The sequence below is a fragment of the Barbus barbus genome (genome assembly GCF_936440315.1).
Source record: "Barbus barbus genome assembly, chromosome: 9".
In the NCBI taxonomy this organism is placed as follows: Eukaryota; Metazoa; Chordata; class Actinopteri; order Cypriniformes; family Cyprinidae; genus Barbus; species Barbus barbus.
Window position 1 is genome coordinate 11,784,080 of NC_136737.1, and position 16,057 is coordinate 11,800,136.

At 39.2% G+C, this 16,057-nt stretch overlaps 3 protein-coding genes across 4 annotated transcripts; all 3 read left to right on the top strand.

Moving 5' to 3' along the window:
- The first annotated feature begins 4 nt into the window (after nt 1-4).
- Nucleotides 5-5,517, top strand: LOC306874755 (DNA-directed RNA polymerase III subunit RPC6-like). 2 transcript variants are annotated; one of them, XM_079424991.1, is made up of 9 exons: nt 5-395; nt 925-1,042; nt 1,129-1,196; nt 1,650-1,717; nt 1,832-1,944; nt 2,016-2,159; nt 2,241-2,348; nt 3,734-3,925; nt 4,120-5,517. In XM_079424991.1, the coding sequence occupies exons 1-9, from the start codon at nt 340-342 to the stop codon at nt 4,195-4,197; spliced, it is 945 nt and encodes a 314-aa protein (XP_079281117.1). In that variant the 5' UTR covers nt 5-339; the 3' UTR covers nt 4,198-5,517. The 2 variants fall into 2 exon arrangements, with proteins under 2 accessions (XP_079281117.1, XP_079281118.1); XM_079424992.1 differs by lacking the exon at nt 1,650-1,717 and having other exon boundaries at nt 4,120-4,699.
- Nucleotides 5,518-5,833: 316 nt separating this feature from the next.
- On the top strand, nt 5,834-10,622 carry LOC306874756 (neuronal pentraxin receptor-like). Its single transcript, XM_079424993.1, has 5 exons — nt 5,834-6,721; nt 7,840-8,074; nt 8,157-8,398; nt 8,656-8,835; nt 9,289-10,622. Exons 1-5 carry the CDS (start codon nt 6,029-6,031, stop codon nt 9,520-9,522), a joined length of 1,584 nt encoding a protein of 527 aa, XP_079281119.1. The 5' UTR covers nt 5,834-6,028; the 3' UTR covers nt 9,523-10,622.
- Nucleotides 10,623-12,640: 2,018 nt separating this feature from the next.
- LOC306875596 (dynein axonemal light chain 4-like) lies at nt 12,641-14,492 on the top strand. The gene is made up of 4 exons (XM_079426274.1): nt 12,641-12,739; nt 13,149-13,231; nt 13,689-13,772; nt 13,863-14,492. The coding sequence occupies exons 2-4, from the start codon at nt 13,160-13,162 to the stop codon at nt 14,025-14,027; spliced, it is 321 nt and encodes a 106-aa protein (XP_079282400.1). The 5' UTR covers nt 12,641-12,739; nt 13,149-13,159; the 3' UTR covers nt 14,028-14,492.
- The last annotated feature ends 1,565 nt before the right edge of the window (nt 14,493-16,057 follow it).

Here is a 16,057-nt window from a genome sequence, read left to right on the forward strand (position 1 = left end):
TTTTGATTCTGGGCTTGTTTCAGTTATAAACGTTGTAAATGGCGGATGTGAATTCTTTGGAGTTGTTTAAAAATAAAAATGAGTTTATGAAAACGTGCATATTTCCTCTTATTGAACAGATGTTCGACAAGTCTCTGATTTTGGGCTCGTGTTTTAAATCCGCCATCCTCTTTATTTTGCGCGATCTGGCAACCCAGCAAACTCAAAGAGCATGTAAACTCAAGAGCATGCGTGCAGACTCGACTTCGATACAGCGTTCGCTTCACCTTTACGTTTATCTTCAAATGTGCAGTTATTAATGTTGACATTCCTCATCAAGTAATTCCTGTCTAATGAACAATGACAGAAGTTAAAGTCAAAAAAGAGTCCACGGACCCTGTGGATATCGAGAATAGGTGAGTTCATCCTCATGCATGGCCTGTTTACAACATATGACAACGTGTGGATGCATTTAGATTCAATTAAAGTTACTATCAAAGCTACGCCGTCTTTTTTTGTGTGTATTACAAGTATTTATAAACCGAAAACAAAAAAAACTGACCCATCTCCGATTCTGTTGATGAGCGTCGTGGTTATAATATGCGAATGTTTTTAGGTTAAGAAGTTTTTGTTTTTGTTTTTAATAGCGTATGAGTGTATACATCAACTTAATTATTATGTATTTATCTATAATTTTGCCCAATGCTGCATTCAAGACTTCACGTACAAGTTCCGTAAGTGTAGTCACGTGCGTTCAAATGACTTTGGTATGAATTAAATTTATTCTATGGACAATTTATTTCTCATTTGCACTAACTGACAAAAACAGGAAGCTTTTTATTGCTGCCTCAACACAACGTAGCCATTTTACCACTCTCGTGCTGCTGCAGAGGATGTTGGGAAATGTAGTTGATTTTGAATCTGATATGTTTCCCCTCTGTAAAGGATAAAAGAGCTGTGTCAGCAGTTTCCACATGGGATCACGGACCAGGTCATCCAAAATGACATGCCTCACGTTGAGGCGAAGCAGCGGGCCTCGGCTATCAACAGACTACTGTCTGTGGTGAGATGTTCAGCTCCAGCTAACAGTGAATGAAACATGTGTTCCTGCATTTATACTCATGTCTGATACATTATTTCTGTTCTCAGGGTCAATTGGACTTGCTTAGAAACAGCAGTGGCCTTTTATACAGGCTTAAGGATGCTCAGTCTACAAGGTTTGTCTCTTTAAATGCATGTTAAGCATATATATATATATATATATATATATATATGAGCTTTTCAAAGTTTTTTCATTGTGCATTCCAGTTAATTTCAATCAAACTGCACTTGGGTTATTATGATTAGGTTAATAAATAACAAAAAAAATACAGTTAACTAACACAATAAAAAAAATGATAACATAATAAAAAACATGATTTTTGAAAAGTTATGTTTTTGCAAAAAAATATATATATATCTATATCTCATTTAATTTCATATTAATTCGCAATACACTACCAGTCAAAGGTTTTTGGGCTTTAAGATATTAATATTTTTTTTAAAGAGTCCTTTTCTGCTCACCAACCCTGAATTTATTTGATTCAAAATACAGCAAAGCAGTAATATTTTGAAATATTTTTACTATTTAAAATAACTGCTTTCTATTTGAATATATTCTTTTTTGACAGTAAAGTTAAAGGCTCTGATAATCAAGAAAAACTAGTTTACCAGATCATAGAAGATGCTGGGAATAAAGGTACAACTCATTTTTATCATTTGCACAATGCATTTATCTTTGTTTTATTTTTCAACAAACTACTTCCTTATATTGATGAATGCTTGTTTAAATCGTGCTTTCTGACTTCTAAAGGAATTTGGAGCAGAGACATCAGATATAAGAGTAACCTTCCACTCACAGAAATCAATAAAATCCTCAAGAATCTTGAGAGTAAGAAACTTATCAAAGCAGTGAAGTCTGTTGCGGTGAGTTGATGTCCAAACGTTATTTAAACCTTTAAAAAGTTCAGACCTACTAAAGTGTCTTACCCATCCAGGCCTCAAAGAAGAAAGTCTACATGCTGTACAACCTGCAGCCGGACCGATCTGTGACAGGAGGCGCCTGGTATAGCGATCAGGATTTTGAGTCGGAGTTTGTTGAGGTTCTCAACCAACAGTGCTTTAAGTTCCTGCAAAGTAAGGTGAGATTGTGATATTTCATATTCTTCTTTATGATCTTGAAGATTTATGACTTTAATAGAAGTGTGTGTGTGTATTTTCAGGCTGAAGCAGCGAGAGACAGTAAGCAGAGCCCAATGGTGCAAAGAAACAGCTCATTTGCCACCTCTCATGAAGTGTGGAAGTACATCTGTGAGCTTGGCATCAGCAAAGTGAGTGTGAATAATATCTATAAAGAATAGTTCAGGCAAAAATGAAAATATAATAAAAATGTACTCACCCTCAGGCCATCCAAATGAGTTTGTTTTTTCATTGGAACAGATTTGGAGAAATTAATCATTTCATCACTTGCTCACCAAATGATCCTCAGGAGTGAGTGGGTGCCGTCAGAATGAGAGTCCAGACAGCTCATAAAAACATATCAATATGAAAAGCTGCATGTTTGTTAGAAACTAATCCACCATGAAGACATTTTACCTTCCAGCTAAAATGAGTCCATAAAACGCTTTCTCCAGTGGAAAAAGTTATCTTGTCTGAATCAGGAGAGAAATATGCGCAGGCCGAGCACCAGTTCAAAACAGTTCTAAGCAAATATGTAGGTGGATTTTGACATACAAGGATAACAGGGACTTTTTCACAATAGGGATGGAAGCATTATTATGGAATATGGACTTGTAGTTTAACCAGAAGCGATATTTTGGCTTCACAAGATGTTAATTGATGGGCTGGAGTGGATTACTTGTGGATTATGGCCACAGCCATATCACACTGCAGCCTAAAACCGGTTACCCACTGAAGCTAAGCAGGGTTGAGCCTGGTCAGTACCTGGATGGGAGACCTCCTGGGAAAACTAGGTTGCTGCTGGAAGAGGTGTTAGTGAGGCCAGCAGGGGGTGCTCACCCTGCAGTCTGTGTGGGTCCTAACACCCCGGTATAGTGATGGGGACACTATGTGGTCAAAAAGAGCACCGTCTTTCAGATGAGACATTAAACCGAGGTCCTGGCTCTGTGGTCATTAAAAATCCCATGGCACTTCTCGTAAAGAGTAGGGGTGTAACCCCGGTGTCCTGGCCAAATATTGGCCTCTATCATGGCCTCCTAATAATCCCCATACACTTGATTGGCTCCATCTCTCTCTCTCTCTCTCCTCTCCACCTGTAGCTGGTGTGTGGTGAGCGCATTGACGCCGTTGTACTGTGGCTGCCGTTGCATCATCCAAGTGGATGCTGCACACTGATGAGACCCCCCCCCTCCCATGATTGTAAAGCGCTTTGGGTGTACAGCTATACACAAAGCGCTATATAAATGCATCATTCATTCATTCATTACTGTGATGTTTTTATCAGCTGTTTGGACATTCTGACGGCACCCATTCACTGCAGAGGACCCACTGGTGAGCAAGTGATGTAATGCTGATTTTCTCCAAATCTGTTCTGATGAAGGAACAAATTTAATCTAACCACTCTTCAATGGCCTAAAGATTAGTATATTTTCAGCATTTTTATATATACATTTTTTTTTTGAGTGAACTGTATCTTTCAAGATTTTTAAACATGAACTAAATAGATTTAATATGTTGTGATTGTTCCTGTGTGCAGGTGGATTTGTCCATGGAGGACATTGAGACCATTCTAAACACATTGATCTTCGACGGCAAAGTGGAGATGACCATAATCGCTGCTAAAGAGGGGACAGTGGGGAGTGTAGATGGACAGATGAAGCTCTACAGGGGTGTGAATCCTATAATTCAACCCACTGGCCTGGTCAAAACACCATGTGGACTGTGTCCGGTAAGCTTTTAGGACAGAAGTAGGGCTGCATGATATAAATCAATATTGAGGTATTGCTTAGGGCGCTTTAGCAGTGTAGATGAGTTTGTTTCTTTATCGGGAAACAGACCTTCAGGCTATCTTGTATCATTTTTGGATGAACTATGCCTTTTAATGTGTGTAAAAGTTAACCACAGTAACTCTCTGCTCTGTAGGTGTTTGATGACTGTCATGAAGGGGGCGAGATCTCTCCGTCTAACTGTGTTTACATGGCTGAGTGGCTGGATTTCTGAAAAGCCAACTGGATGTCTTTTGTTTTTCTCGTGCAGCGATTCGATGCAACTGAAGATATCTTTTTATTTATATTTTGAACATTAATGGCTTTAATGACGCAAGCAGAACTACATAAAGTGAATAAGAAGCAGCTTCCATCTAGTCATCAGTGAGATTTGGAGACACAAGACTGATTTTTCTTTTTTGTTTTTGTTATTGCTTCTCTTCACCCACAGATATGTCTTTAAAGATATACCTCAACCATATCAATAAATAAAGGTTTTCATATTTGTTGGTAGGTAGTCTGCATATTGGACCGTGTGTTTGTGCACTTCTATAATTTTTGTGCACTGCATCCATTTTTTAGCAGATTGTTAATGACACTAATGTTTTTATAAGAATATTCTATAAATCAATTAATTTAACATATCAGCGCAGACTATTTAGGTAAAAAAGACGTTGTGTCTGAAAAGTTTGGAATTTGTGATTTCAAAAAAGAAACGCAGATAAAGCATATAGACAAACTGTGTCATTGTCATGATTGGGCGTATTTTATATATTTTTTAAAAAAAAATGTTTTTCATTTATGATGGCACAATTTCTCATTTTAAGCAATAGCTATAAGCAATTTAAGCAATTGTGATTTCTGTGTCAATGCATTGTGGATATAAGACACTTCAGATGTTGTTCTTATTCTTTCCCACATTTAAATTTATTTTCTGAGACAATTTCACATACTTATTAGAAGAAGTAGTAATTAGCAGTGTGTTTGTATAAGTTGTTAGTAACAGTCAATTATGGGATCTCTTTCACTTTCCACACCTGCAATAGTTTATTACATGTGCTGGAGTACATTGATATGCCAGTAGGTGGCGTATCTTTAATTCATTATTTAATTTTGTGTATATATGAACTACTCTTCAAATATTTGGTCAGTCAGAATTTGTAGGAAATTAAATTTATTCAGCGATGGTGCATTCATTTCATGGTGCATTCATTTCAAAACTAAGTTACTGTAAAGACTTCTAAATTGTTAAGAAAAATTGTATTTTAAAAATGCCATCCGTTTGAACTTATTCAAAGAATCCTGAAAAAAAAAATGTATCATTGTTTCCACATAAAAATTAAGCAGCACATTGATACACTGGAAAAATGAATCTTCCACTCACAGAAACTTACTTATAACCAAATAAACATGAGTCTTCTTTCAAAAACATTTAAACATTAGTTTTTGTGTTCAAGATACTATATCATTACCCACTGGTTTATTGGATGTTAATAATTAATTAGATAAGCTTAAAGGTCAGTCATTTCCATATCTGATAAAGTTATGCTTTTTTAACATATTGAGTGTGAGGATACATTAATGATGTGCAAGGCATAAATACATTCACACATAAATCAGACATCTTGCCATATAAGTGACACATTCATTACGAAATTCTTTTATATCAAGAAAACCTCTCTTTCGGAATCACTAAAAACCAAACAATCACTCAAATTATTCTGAAGTATGTTTTTCTCTTCAGTAACGCAGTCTGTTTTCATAGATGATGATGATGAAAAGACCAAAAGGTGTTTACATCAATGTGACACATCACGCATTTTTATCACAGTCTCTCACCACCTCTATTGCGCGCGGTAGCCATAGAAACCAGCCAGAATGGCACTTAGCAACAGGAAAGGAGGAGGCGCAGCATCTTCTGCTGCCAGTGGAGGAAAAAAACAGCCGATGCGATCGACCTTCATTTCATCCAGACCTGCTTCTGATGGTGAAAACTGGTCGTTTGTAAATATTATACTTCGATAAAACTACATCCAGCCGATTTATTGTAAATCTCAATCGGTGCGATGAAGTTCGTCGTGGTTTTAGTCTCCGCCGGCCTCCTGGCTTTTCTCGGCGCGGTCATCTGTATCATCGCCAGCGTGTATTCACGATCCTCGGCCGCTGTGCCCCAAGCGCTATCCGACAACCGCTCACTGTCGCTCCTGGAGCCGCTGCCGGGATCCGTAGCGCACGCCGGGCCGCTCGGAGCTCTCCATGGTGCTGAATCGTATGAAGGCGGCGGATTGGACATCGGCCTGGAGATGCCGTCGCTCAATGAGCTCAGTACCGGGGACGTGACTGGACCAAGTCCAAAACAGTTCACCCTCAATCGACTCGTTTGTACCCCTGTTCCCATCACTGACTGCAAATCCAGGGGTTTGAGAGAACAAGCCGATGACCCATTTGCAGATGAGGAGGACTGGAGTCTCCGCACCACCGCTGAGGAGCTCCGGCAGATCGTCATGCAACAAAACGACCAGATCCTCATGGACCAGAGGACCATCACGGAGCTCACCGGGAAACTCTCGGAGTGTGAGAGCGGACTGGAGGAAAGGAGTCTCCACGAGAGGAGTATGGGGGTTTGGGCAGGCAACCGTCGCCACATGGCCGGGGACGATGTGAGCAGCTCGGTCGCAGTACAGCTGCAGACGGCGCGGGCTGTGGAGGAACTGGAGAAAGCCATTCTTCAACTCAAAGATCGCATAGAAAAGCTGGAGGTTGGTATGAGAAACTATAAACACTTAAAAAAATCTAAAAGCTTTTTGGAATTTGGAGGTATTTAAGGGAAACAGTTCTTGCAATGGGAAACTAAATTTGTAATGGTTTTACTGGTTATGATGGTAATTGTACCGGTTTTAATGGAAACTGTACTGGATCCTGTGGGTTTCTACTGGTAAGTGGTTGCCTTCTATTGGTGGCTTGTTAAAACCAATAAATGCTAATGGAATATGTCCCAAAACACACTACAGAAAACCATTTATTAAAAAAAATTAATGGTTAAAAGTTGATGGTTTGTAATTGTTTAATGGTATTTGTAGTGGAAACCATTAGAATTTACGTGATGGTTTCTACAGTTTTTTTCAGCAGGGATTTTTATGTCTGTGTGTTTTTCTCACCTGGTGAGAGGTTCCTTTCCCCTCCATCTTGTTCATCTCTTGGGTAGAAAGACATGCATATATCATGACGGAGGAGAGAATAGTGCTGGTTCTCAGCCGGCTGGAACACTGTCAGCAGTTACACCTGAATTGTAGTTGTTGTGATATTGACTTATGGACCAGAGTTTTTATTGCTGAAATCAAAAAAATAAATAAATCCTGTTCATTAGGGCTAGATTTCATTATTGAAACATTTTCTGTAAAGCTTCTATTGTGAAAAACTATATAAAATAAATGTGAGCTTATTTACTCACCCTCGTGTCCTTCCAAACCCATATGACTTTCTTTCTTCTGTAGAGCAGCCCTAAAGAAGTAATTTTAAGGAATGTAGTGGACACTGTTTTCTATGCAATTACAGGGAGCGTTCAAGCTTCAAAAAGCATGTAAAAGATTTTAAAAAAGTATTTTTTATAACTCATATATCATATTCCAAGTCTTCTGAAACCATATAATAAGTGTTTGAGGAACAGAAAGAAATGTAAGTCAATGTTCACTCAAAATCTTGGCCTCCATTCTAGCTCCCCTTAAATTAGAATTAATTTGAAAAGTATGTCAGATTCAAGAACAAATCATTTTTTTGATTTCCTGTAATTTAAATGGATCTAATATAGTCAGGTGCACTTGTTGAACATGATGTATTAGGTTTTGCGATATTGACTTCTTGCATAATTCTCTCACAGTTGGAGATAGGTCCGGCAGTGATGAACCACACTGAGCATACTGTGAGCACACTGGGGAGTGTAGTGGTGGGCGAGCCTGGCAGGCCTGTGGGGGATCTGGAGGGAGTACTGGAAAAAAAGATTAGGCTGCTGGAGAAGGAGAGGAAGAACCTCCGGAAAGAGACCCAGAGCCACCACCAGCACATCGACCAGGGAATCAACACCCTGCAAGAGCGTATTGCAGAGCTGGAACAGAGTGAGGAGGAAGGTTTGGTCAAATACAGGGGATTAAATGGTCTCTTTATATTCAACTCACTCTATCAATCTTTTCTTCCCAGGTCTTACAGATTACAATTACCCACAAGGGTATAAACTTTCCTTCCCTGTGCGGACTAACCACATGTACGGGCTTGTCAGGCGGAATATTCCAGAGATTTACGCCTTCACGGCGTGTCTGTGGCTCAAGCCTGCTGAGAGTGGAATTGGGACGCCATTTTCCTATGCTGTACCGGAACAACCCAATGAACTTGTCCTGTTGCAGGGCATTCATAATCCAGCAGAACTACTCATCAATGATAAGGTAAGACCTACTACACCAGGGTTCCTCAAATCTGGGCCTGGAGGGCCACTGCTCTGCAGAGTTTAGCTCTAACCCATGTCAAAGACTCCTGAGCAAGCTAATCAAGGTCTTCAGAGTTACTACAAAATTTATAGTTAGGGTTTGAGCTCAACTCTGGACCTCCATGTCCAGATTTGAGGAACCCTGCACTAAACCTTCCTTCCGCAGCAGCCTTGTGCAATACAGCTAATGGACTCAACCGTTCCTTCCATTTACAGGTGGCACAGCTGCCTCTATCTTTGCCCCAGGGCATCTGGCAGCACATATGTGTGAGTTGGACCCTACGGGATGGAGTTTGGAAAGCATATCAAAGTGGAAAGTTGAGAGGACGGGGTGAAGCTTTGTCTGCATGGCACCCAATCAAATCCGGGGGCGTCTTGGTGTTGGGACAAGAACAGGTAAGCAAGACAGTGAATCCTTGAAGAGTCTGAATACACCCTCAAAGGTACACCTTCACTCTTGGAAAAAATGTGCAAAATGTGCACCTTCAGTGGGGCAAAAGCTTGTCACTGGGGCAGTAACCTTAACAGGACATCTTTGCACCTTATTTTGCCCTAAAGGATTTATGGTAGTACCATAAAGCTACATATTTCTACTCCAATATGCACCTTTTAGGGGTAGATAAGTTGTCCTTTAAAGGTTAGTGCCTCTAAATGTCAAATTTTTGCACATTTTTTATGACAATGTTTGCATCCTTCAAGGGTTGTTATGGTAGAGAGGTATATCTTTGAGGGTATGACCCCAGTGACAATGTGTTGATCCCATCAAGGTACCATTTTTGTATGGTTTTTCTGATGCAACGTTATGTTTATCCATGTGTAACCCTTCTGCTCTCCTTGGCTCCTTTGCAGGATACCCTTGGTGGGCGGTTTGATGCATCCCAGGCTCTTGTTGGGGAGCTTTCATTGTTTAATCTGTGGGACCGGGTGTTGTCCCCAACAGAGGTTGCTGCTTTGGCGGCGTGTGCAGAGTCACCCCGCTTGGGGAACATAGTGCCCTGGACAGACCGTGATGTGGACGTGTTTGGAGGTGCCGTCAAGGACCCTGTGGACCCCTGCCTTCAGAGCTCCCATCCCCGGCAGTGAGCAGGGCCATGGGTTGATTGCTTTCTTTTTTTGAGGCGAGGGTAACTGAGACAAAAATGGCCTGAAAGGTATGACAACTGTGCCGTGGTCCCGGTCTGTGTATAGAACATATTTACCATAGAGCTACACTCTCACTGAGTGTTTGTTTCTGCAGGGAAGGGATTTGTCTGTGCGTGTTGTTGCATTACTTCGGATAGAGCTGCTGCCGAAGGCTTTTAAAGGCCTGTTTGCATCTCGTGTTGCTTGTGTTATTTCATGCCCTTCTTCTCAAAGCATTACCGCACAATGGTCCCTTCAGATATAGAGAATGTTTTTATAATATGATGGATGTGGCTCATTCTCACAGCACTTGTCTTGCTCTTGTTTCATTATTTGTGTAAAGTGGAGCTTTTGCGTTTTCCCAGAGCAGCTTTTTCCTTTCTTGTTTTTATTACCGGTCCCTTACATCGTGTCTACACCGGATGCGAGCGACATGGTGCGACAAAATACTATAGAACTCATTATAATCAGTGATGCTGTCTACACTGGATGCAGCGTGGCATAGCACGACACCTTGACAGTAAACAACTGTCCCATCCGGTGTAGACATGGTGTTAGGGTCACAGCACTTGTGATTTCAAGTCGGCAGCACTCAAAAGTGTACAACGTCGTATCTTTATCATAACGTTTAAAATTTTAATTTATCTCTTTTGGCATCTGGTCACATGGGTCTTTACCCTGCTGTGTATCTTTTCTCACAGATTCAGTTAGATCCAAAACTTTTTTTAAACCAAAATGTGTTATTCGACGCTTAATATCTTAAACATCACACAAAATTTTGAAGATCTGATGTGCAGACCACACACTATGAAAATATGAATGTAAAACTTGAATGTGAAAATCTTGTTGTGCTACCATTGCACTGCATCTAGCCCTACTTGCCCCCTCACAGAGAAAAGCTTATGGGGAAGTGCCTGTCTGTTTATTTGACTCTTGCTATTGGTTGATTATCAGCTGTGATGTTAGTATAGTGCTTCTTCATATTTGCACCACCAAGGATCTACAATGATATTGTGACAAATGTGGATGAAAATATTAAAACTGTGAAGATAATGAACTATGAGAGTGCATTGTCTTGTTTACTTGAATGTATGTATGTATGTATGTATCCATCTAAGTTAAGTCGTGACGTATTGTCAAGTATGGTGACCCATACTCGAAATTGGTGCTCTGCGTTTAACCCATCCAAGTGCACACACACAGCAGTGAGTAGTGAACAAATGCACACACACACACACACACACACACACACACCCGGTGCAGTGGGCAGCCATGCTGCGGCGCCCGGGGAGCAGTTGGGGGTTCGGTGCCTTGCTCAAGCGCACCTCAGTCGTGGTATTGAGGGCGGAGAGAGCGCTGTACATTCACTCCCCCCACCTACAATCCCTGCCGGCCGGGGACTCGAACCCGCAACCTTTCGATTACGAGTCTTTCGATTACGACTCTCTAACCATTATAGATAGATAGATAGATAGATAGATAGATAGATAGATAGATAGATAGATAGATAGATAGATAGATAGATAGATAGATAGATAGATAGATAGATAGATAGGACTTTTGAATCACATAATATCCCGAAGGTTTGATATCCATTACATTATTTTGATCATGACTGTTATAGTATTTATCCACTACTCCTTAAATCAATACAAAACAAAACACTTAAAATATATGCATAAACAACAATGTATATGCACAATCTCATTGGCTCAAATTCATGCAAATCCTGGTTATTGTCATTCTCATCCTCTCTTCACATTGTTGCTGCTGCTGTTGAATTATAGATGTGTGTTAATCACCCCCTCCATCACATTGACCCCTGCTGCTTCTCTCACACCAGCAACATCCTCCGTGTGTGTGTGTATTTCCTCTTCTATACAGCCTCTGTATTTGCCATTTGAATTAATTTAATCTTTTCAGTATTGAAAAATATAATAATCATAAGACAGCTGGGTATCCTTCATATATCCTTCCCACAATCATCTAAAAATAATATCATGACATAGATGTGTACAGTGGCTGCCTTTATTCCTAAGAGAAGAGTCTCTTCTCTTTTCTCCTCCTCCTAAGGTAACATTCTTGCTCAAATCAGTGGTTAGATTATCCCCTCCCCTTGCTTTTATTGGTAAATCTATCTAGAAACTGAAAATCCCCTGTAATCCACAAATCAAAACATGGTCTGTCGGGGAAACTCATGGAAAGCTTTTAGATGATCAAGTATCTCAAAATCAGCACCATCCAATGCATTACATACTGTATATCCTAACCTACAAATGGCTAGCTTAATTATCTCCCTGAATATTAAACTGGGATATATGAGAAAATATTTAGCTGTATTGCAGTGTGGTAATGGTATCCTGTTAACATTTAAAGGGATGAAAATTCTGTCCCTCAAGTTGTTCCAACCAAGTTTCCTCCTTCTGTTGAACATAATAAAATAAGATATTTTGTAGAGTGTTAGTACCCAAACAGTTGATAAAAACAAATACTAAGTCAGTGGCTACCAGCAACTCTTTGGTAATACTCGGAGCAGCATTGCTTCTTGCTGACAGCTCTTATATCAGTGTGACAGTTATCTGGGGCAAACTCACCAGCTGTGCACAGATGCATCTAGAGCTTAATAGGGTCAGTAAAAAAGCAAGAGAGTAAACAACACAGATGGATGTAGTGGGACCAATGCAGCATCTAGACAGCAGGCTTCACCCTGCTTAGACCCCAGTAAGGTTACATGGGGATAAAACACAGCTGGTGTCTGTGGTCATAAAATACTGAGCTTTCAGCCTGAAGTTTTCAGATTAAAGAAACAAACTCAGCTAGGCTACATCTTGGGTATCCTCAGTTTTCAGCAAATTTTCATTTTTGGGTGAACTACTCCTTTAAGTATACTTCTTAAATTTGCCTTATTTTCAATTATCTGTCCTCATAAATGAAGAAGACCAGAAAAAAAATATTGTTAAAGGACCATAGAAATTCACTTGACTTGACATGCTGGTGCATGACGAGTTCTTGATCGAACGAATGAACGACACGCCCACGGACCAATCACGACAAGCGTCGCGTTACGAAGGGCGGGGTTACGCACAGCTGTCGCGCAGGAGTGGTTGCCATGGTGGAGGACATGCATCTCTAGCGATGTCGGTTTAAGCTCATTGAACTTCAGTTTTCTTTTATTACGGTACGTAAATATCAATTTATACTTCCCAAGCTAGTTTATATGCAACGTTAAACACCTAATTAGATAATATAGTGTTAATGGACTAAAAACGAGCGACCTAGCCATACAACTTAGCTAAGCAAGCTAGCAGTTTTCCTTATAAGTTACTGTTCGCTTTTCAAAACAAAGCTAATAATCGCTTCGTAAGCATGCAGGACTATTAGTAACTATTCAAGAATATGCTAAATTATGTCTATATGACATTTACTTCAACAAAAAGTACTATGGTATTAGCATTGTTGTTTGGACATGAAATCATGGTAATGTCATGTTATTGAACCTTAAAATTAAAATCTATTAAAATAATATCCTTCTTAGATATTAGATTTGATTTCTGACATCTTAAACCTGTCCATTTATTCTCATATAGAACTAAACACCATGGCAGAGACAGTCGATGCCAAGAAGGACGAGGCAGACTACAAGAGACTACACAGCTTTCCTCTCATACGGGTAAAAACTGCTGCGTGAATGGACTTCTTCAATCGTCACTGATTACAAATTATGAAAATTATAAACAGTTGTAACAAGCAATACAAAAAATTGGTGGAAAAGCATGTTTTCCGTAGTGCTTTCCTGAACTCAAACAGTCAAGCATGGCATTGGTAATACCAAAAATCATTGGTTTGTTACATGAGCTTATAAAAATGTACATCTTCAACTCAGTCTTTATTTCTTTGGAAAAAAAAAAAAAAAAGTGACTTTCAGATGCATAAAGAAGGTACACAAATAAATGTTTTTATTTTGGGCCTGTCCAGCTGCATTTAATCATGAAATAATGGTCAAAATGACATCTCAGTCATAATACGAATTCGGATAATTTGAAGTATCACAACTCAAAATGAGTATAAAAGTTTCAACACGTAAAGAAAAAACATAAATTGACCAGAAACGTATATATCCTCCACAGCACACAGATATGTCTGAGGAGATGCGGGTGGAGACCATGGAGCTCTGCGTTACGGCATGTGAGAAGTTTGCCAGTAATAATGAGGTTAGTTCTCATTGTCAGGAGAAGCAAATGAGATTTTAATGAGGTCTCTTTTGTGATTGTTCATTCCTTTGGGTGGTTCTTTCTCAACAGAGCGCTGCTAAAATGATAAAGGAGTCTATGGATAAGAAATTTGGGAGCTCTTGGCATGTGGTGATTGGTGAGGGCTTCGGTTTTGAAATTACACACGAAGTGAAGAACCTGCTTTACATGTTCTTCGGTGGAGGTTTGGCGGTGTGCGTATGGAAGTGTTCCTAACACTAAATGACTTTTTCATGTGTTTTCTGACTTTATATTCATTACTGAACATGGTGCATCATTTCATATGGTTATTTTGAATGTAGCGTTTTATGAATTCTTCTCTGTTTTAACTGTTCTCTGAAAGCTGGCAGGCCATCTGTTGGTTTTATTGTCCAATTCTGCCACTCTTTCTCCATCTGTCTATTTTCTGTCTTCTATCTGTCCATCCTCAGTTGCTTATGATAATTTCCAATCCTTTCATTTTTTTTCTGAAGAACAAATTATTTTTATAAGACAAATCCTATTTTTTAAATACTATGTGAATACATATGATCTGTTTTTAAAACTTCAGATATTTTATAGGAGTTGTACATTTTGCACAGCTGTAATGTGTATTTGTTTTATTAATAACTATTGTTATTGTCTTGTGTAATAAAACCTCATTAGAAATTAAACTCATTTGTACCTGCTATGCATAATTTGAAATGACAGAAAAAATTATTTAAAAAACAGACACTTAACGGAACAGTTCACCCAATAATTTACTCACTCTCAGGTCATACAAGATGTAAATGAGTTTGTTTCTTCATGGGAACAGTTTTGGAGAAATGTAGTATTACATCACTTGCTCACCAGTGGATCCTCAGCAGTGAATGGGTGCCGTCAAAATGAGAGTTCAAACAGCTGATGAAAACATCACAGTAATGCACAAGTAATCCAGTCCATCAATTAACATCTTGTGAAGTGTCCTCTATCGTAATATTGCTTTCTTCAGTGAAAAAGCCATTAAAGGGAGTCATGTTCATCACTTGTTAGATGGCTGTGATGCTTTTATCAACTGCTTGGACACTCGTTCTGACTTTTACATGAGCTGTCAGTGGAGAAAAATGCCTTTATCCGTAGAATTTAAAACAAATAATTTACTGAAAAATTTGTGGTGAAAAGTAGTGAAAGGATATTCCCTGACGTCCTTGCATGACAGTAGTACTATTTAAATAATATTGGTATATGAAATACAGTTATGAAACGCATGCAGTTATCAAATATAAAAACTGACAAGCACCAATACGCCATCCCATAATATTGCCAAAATCTTTTCACAATACCACAACTGCCGTTTTATTTTTAACTGTAAATTTGAAGTTGCAATTAAATTTAAGAGATTTTCTTCCGTATTGTGGCATACATCTGAGTTTATTGGATTTTTGAAAAAAGAAAAAAATGTTGGGCGGAGACATGGTTCTATGCATCAGTTGTTGATTGGATGTTGAGATATGGGTGTGGCCTGTGAGCTTGCAGGGGCGGAGTTTAAGCAGACTAAACCAATGCTATCTCATGACCAATTCGTATGTATTTCATGAGGTGGCAAATTCAAACAATTTGTATGACCTCACTTGTACGATTTGTGTGAGGGGTAGGGTTAGGTGTGGTCCTTTTGTACGAATTCGTATAAATTAGCGACCTCGTAAAATATTTACGAATTGCTGTGAGATCTGGTTAGAGTAACTGATTTAAGTCTTGTATACGTCATCAATGGGAAGTCCAGTTATATGTTGCTTAACCATTAACGTCAAAACATTTTGTAATAATGACACATCTACAATCTGCATTTATAAAATAGATTGTCATATATAAAAATGTCATATTTGTCTGACAAATATGCATTATGGAGAAACGCATATTTCTGCCTGGCATATTATCAAACCACAGCCAGTCTTTTGGTTGGCTAAAAAAGGCTTTACGCAAACTCCCACACTCTAAACAACTTTGCGTTAATCGTTTGACCTTTTGGCATCTCCCTTTTGATCAGCTTCATTTCAATACTGTTACTTAGCAACCTGTAAAGACAATGTTACAAGACGCTGAAGGATAACTAATTATCACAGATGTATACATATCTATCTATCATGACTGCCATACAGTCATGGCATTCACGTTCCCTTCTGCTGTGTATCTGATCTCTGATTGCATGCCATTATGCATGTGCAGATTTGATCACGACGCACCAGGCGATGCGAGGTGTTCTCCGGGTTATTCATCTGCCGATG

Excerpts from the sequence above, each read along its gene's own strand:
- LOC306874756 (XM_079424993.1), top strand. The coding sequence starts at position 6,029 with ATGAAGTTCGTCGTGGTTTTAGTCTCCGCCGGCCTCCTGGCTTTTCTC. Across the intron at positions 6,722-7,839 it reads ATCGCATAGAAAAGCTGGAG|TTGGAGATAGGTCCGGCAGT; the intron begins GTTGGTATGAGA and ends ATTCTCTCACAG. Across the intron at positions 8,075-8,156 it reads TATTGCAGAGCTGGAACAGA|GTCTTACAGATTACAATTAC; the intron begins GTGAGGAGGAAG and ends TTTTCTTCCCAG.
- LOC306875596 (XM_079426274.1), top strand. The coding sequence starts at position 13,160 with ATGGCAGAGACAGTCGATGCCAAGAAGGACGAGGCAGACTACAAGAGA. Across the intron at positions 13,232-13,688 it reads ACAGCTTTCCTCTCATACGG|CACACAGATATGTCTGAGGA; the intron begins GTAAAAACTGCT and ends TATCCTCCACAG. Across the intron at positions 13,773-13,862 it reads AGTTTGCCAGTAATAATGAG|AGCGCTGCTAAAATGATAAA; the intron begins GTTAGTTCTCAT and ends CTTTCTCAACAG.
- LOC306874755 (XM_079424991.1), top strand. The coding sequence starts at position 340 with ATGACAGAAGTTAAAGTCAAAAAAGAGTCCACGGACCCTGTGGATATC. Across the intron at positions 1,197-1,649 it reads AAGGATGCTCAGTCTACAAG|TAAAGTTAAAGGCTCTGATA; the intron begins GTTTGTCTCTTT and ends CTTTTTTGACAG. Across the intron at positions 1,718-1,831 it reads AGAAGATGCTGGGAATAAAG|GAATTTGGAGCAGAGACATC; the intron begins GTACAACTCATT and ends TGACTTCTAAAG.